Genomic DNA, 1466 nt, shown 5'->3' with positions numbered 1-1466 from the left:
ATCTTGCCCGAGTGCAGGTCCTCGATGCGCGACTCGTTGTCGGTCGAGGACCAGACGAGGCCGGACACCTCGTCGACAAACTGCTTCTTGCCCGCGAGGGGCTGCGCCTTGCGCTCGATCTCCTGCAGCTGCAGCTGCAGCGCCTCCGCCTTGCGGAACGCCGTCATCGACTCGTCCACCTCGCCCTGCTCGCCGAGCGCCTCGGACTGCGCCTGCAGCTCCTTGACCTCGCCGCGCAGCCGGTCAATCTCGGCCTGAGTCTCGGCCGGGATGGGCGGCACCAGCGCGTTCTCGCGCTCGTACCGCTCCTTGGCCTTTGCGATCCGCCGGTCCTGCTCGTCCACCAGCAGCTCGAGCAGCAGCATCAGCTCGCGCTCGTACCCGTACTTGTCCTTCTCCTCCTGCGGCAGCGCCTCCCACTGCACGCGCAGCGCCTCGGAGCGCTCCTTGAGGAAGCCGTCGCGCTGCAGCTGCGGCATCGTCTCGAACTTGGTCCCCTTGAGCAGCTCGTACGGCGAGCAACCGCACAGGTGGAACCGGTCGATGCTCGGGTCGGAGAAGGAGGGAAGCGCCTTCTCTCGCTCCTCGAGCGGCACGTCGCGGGCCTTGCCCATCAGCTCGTCCATCTGCTCGCGCATGAGCTCGTGCGGAGTTTTGCCCATCGCTGCGCGCTCACACGAAGGGTGCGCAGCAGGCGCGCCACGCCGCAGGTTTCCGGAGAGAGAAAGCGGAGTTCAACCAGACCGTCTTGAGTATAACCGGGCATAAGCCGCCCGTGGCATTTCTTTCCACCCAAGAAGCCCGTTTGGGGCGGCGACCGAATATTCATTCTAGCCGCAATGCCTATTAAAAATAATCGGGCAACTCCGCCTCTACGTCAGGGTCCAGCGGCTCATCGCAACGCGCGCTGTCGACATCGCTGGCTGCATCGTCATCGGAGCTCTCGTAGTCAAGGTCTTGCTCTCTCACAGTGAGCCCTAAGCTCACCATGAAGTCCGCGAGCCGGCCCGTTTGTGCCGTTTGCCCCTCGAGCGGGAGCACCCACAAGTGGGGGAGTGTGGGGTCACTGTACTTGATCGAGGTGTAGTGAAGTGCAGGGAAGCGTCGGAGTAGCTGCGTAAGGCAGTTGCCCTGCTCTAGCCTGGCCTCGCTTTCAACGATCGCGATGGATGGCGGCAGCGGCCCGTCCGGGCCCTCGAAATCTTCGCTGCTACCGAGCACGATGGCCCGATCGCTGACCGCGGCGCGTGGACAGGGCGCCGATGGAGCAAGCGACGATGGCGCCGCGGGCTGATGGTGTGCGCAGTGCAGCTCGCCGTCGCGCAGCGGCTGCGCGTGCACGTTCTCGGAGGAGCTCGTCACGGTGCAGCGCGCGCCGGACTGCGTCAGCCCCACGCAGCGCACGCGGTGGTGGTGGCAGTAGGGGCTGCCGCGACGGAGGCACTGGACGGCATAGGCAAGACAGT

At 65.6% G+C, this 1466-nt stretch overlaps 2 protein-coding genes across 2 annotated transcripts; both read right to left on the bottom strand.

The window, feature by feature from the left end:
- Window positions 1–68: 68 nt before the first annotated feature.
- EMIHUDRAFT_124710 (hypothetical protein) lies at window positions 69–662 on the bottom strand (the record flags this gene model as incomplete). Its single annotated transcript, XM_005763414.1, has 1 exon — window positions 69–662. A coding segment is annotated over one exon (594 nt), but the record flags the coding sequence as incomplete, so codon positions are not given.
- Window positions 663–846: 184 nt separating this feature from the next.
- Window positions 847–1454, bottom strand: EMIHUDRAFT_257521 (hypothetical protein; the record flags this gene model as incomplete). The annotated part of the gene is made up of 2 exons (XM_005763413.1): window positions 847–1354; window positions 1450–1454. 2 exons carry the CDS (start codon window positions 1452–1454, stop codon window positions 847–849), a joined length of 513 nt encoding a protein of 170 aa, XP_005763470.1.
- Window positions 1455–1466: the final 12 nt, after the last annotated feature.

The sequence above is a fragment of the Emiliania huxleyi genome (genome assembly GCF_000372725.1).
Source record: "Emiliania huxleyi CCMP1516 unplaced genomic scaffold EMIHUscaffold_6309, whole genome shotgun sequence".
NCBI lineage: Eukaryota > Haptophyta > Isochrysidales > Noelaerhabdaceae > Emiliania > Emiliania huxleyi.
The sequence above is the reverse complement of the archived record's forward strand: the minus strand, read 5'-3'. Positions and strand labels throughout refer to the sequence as shown.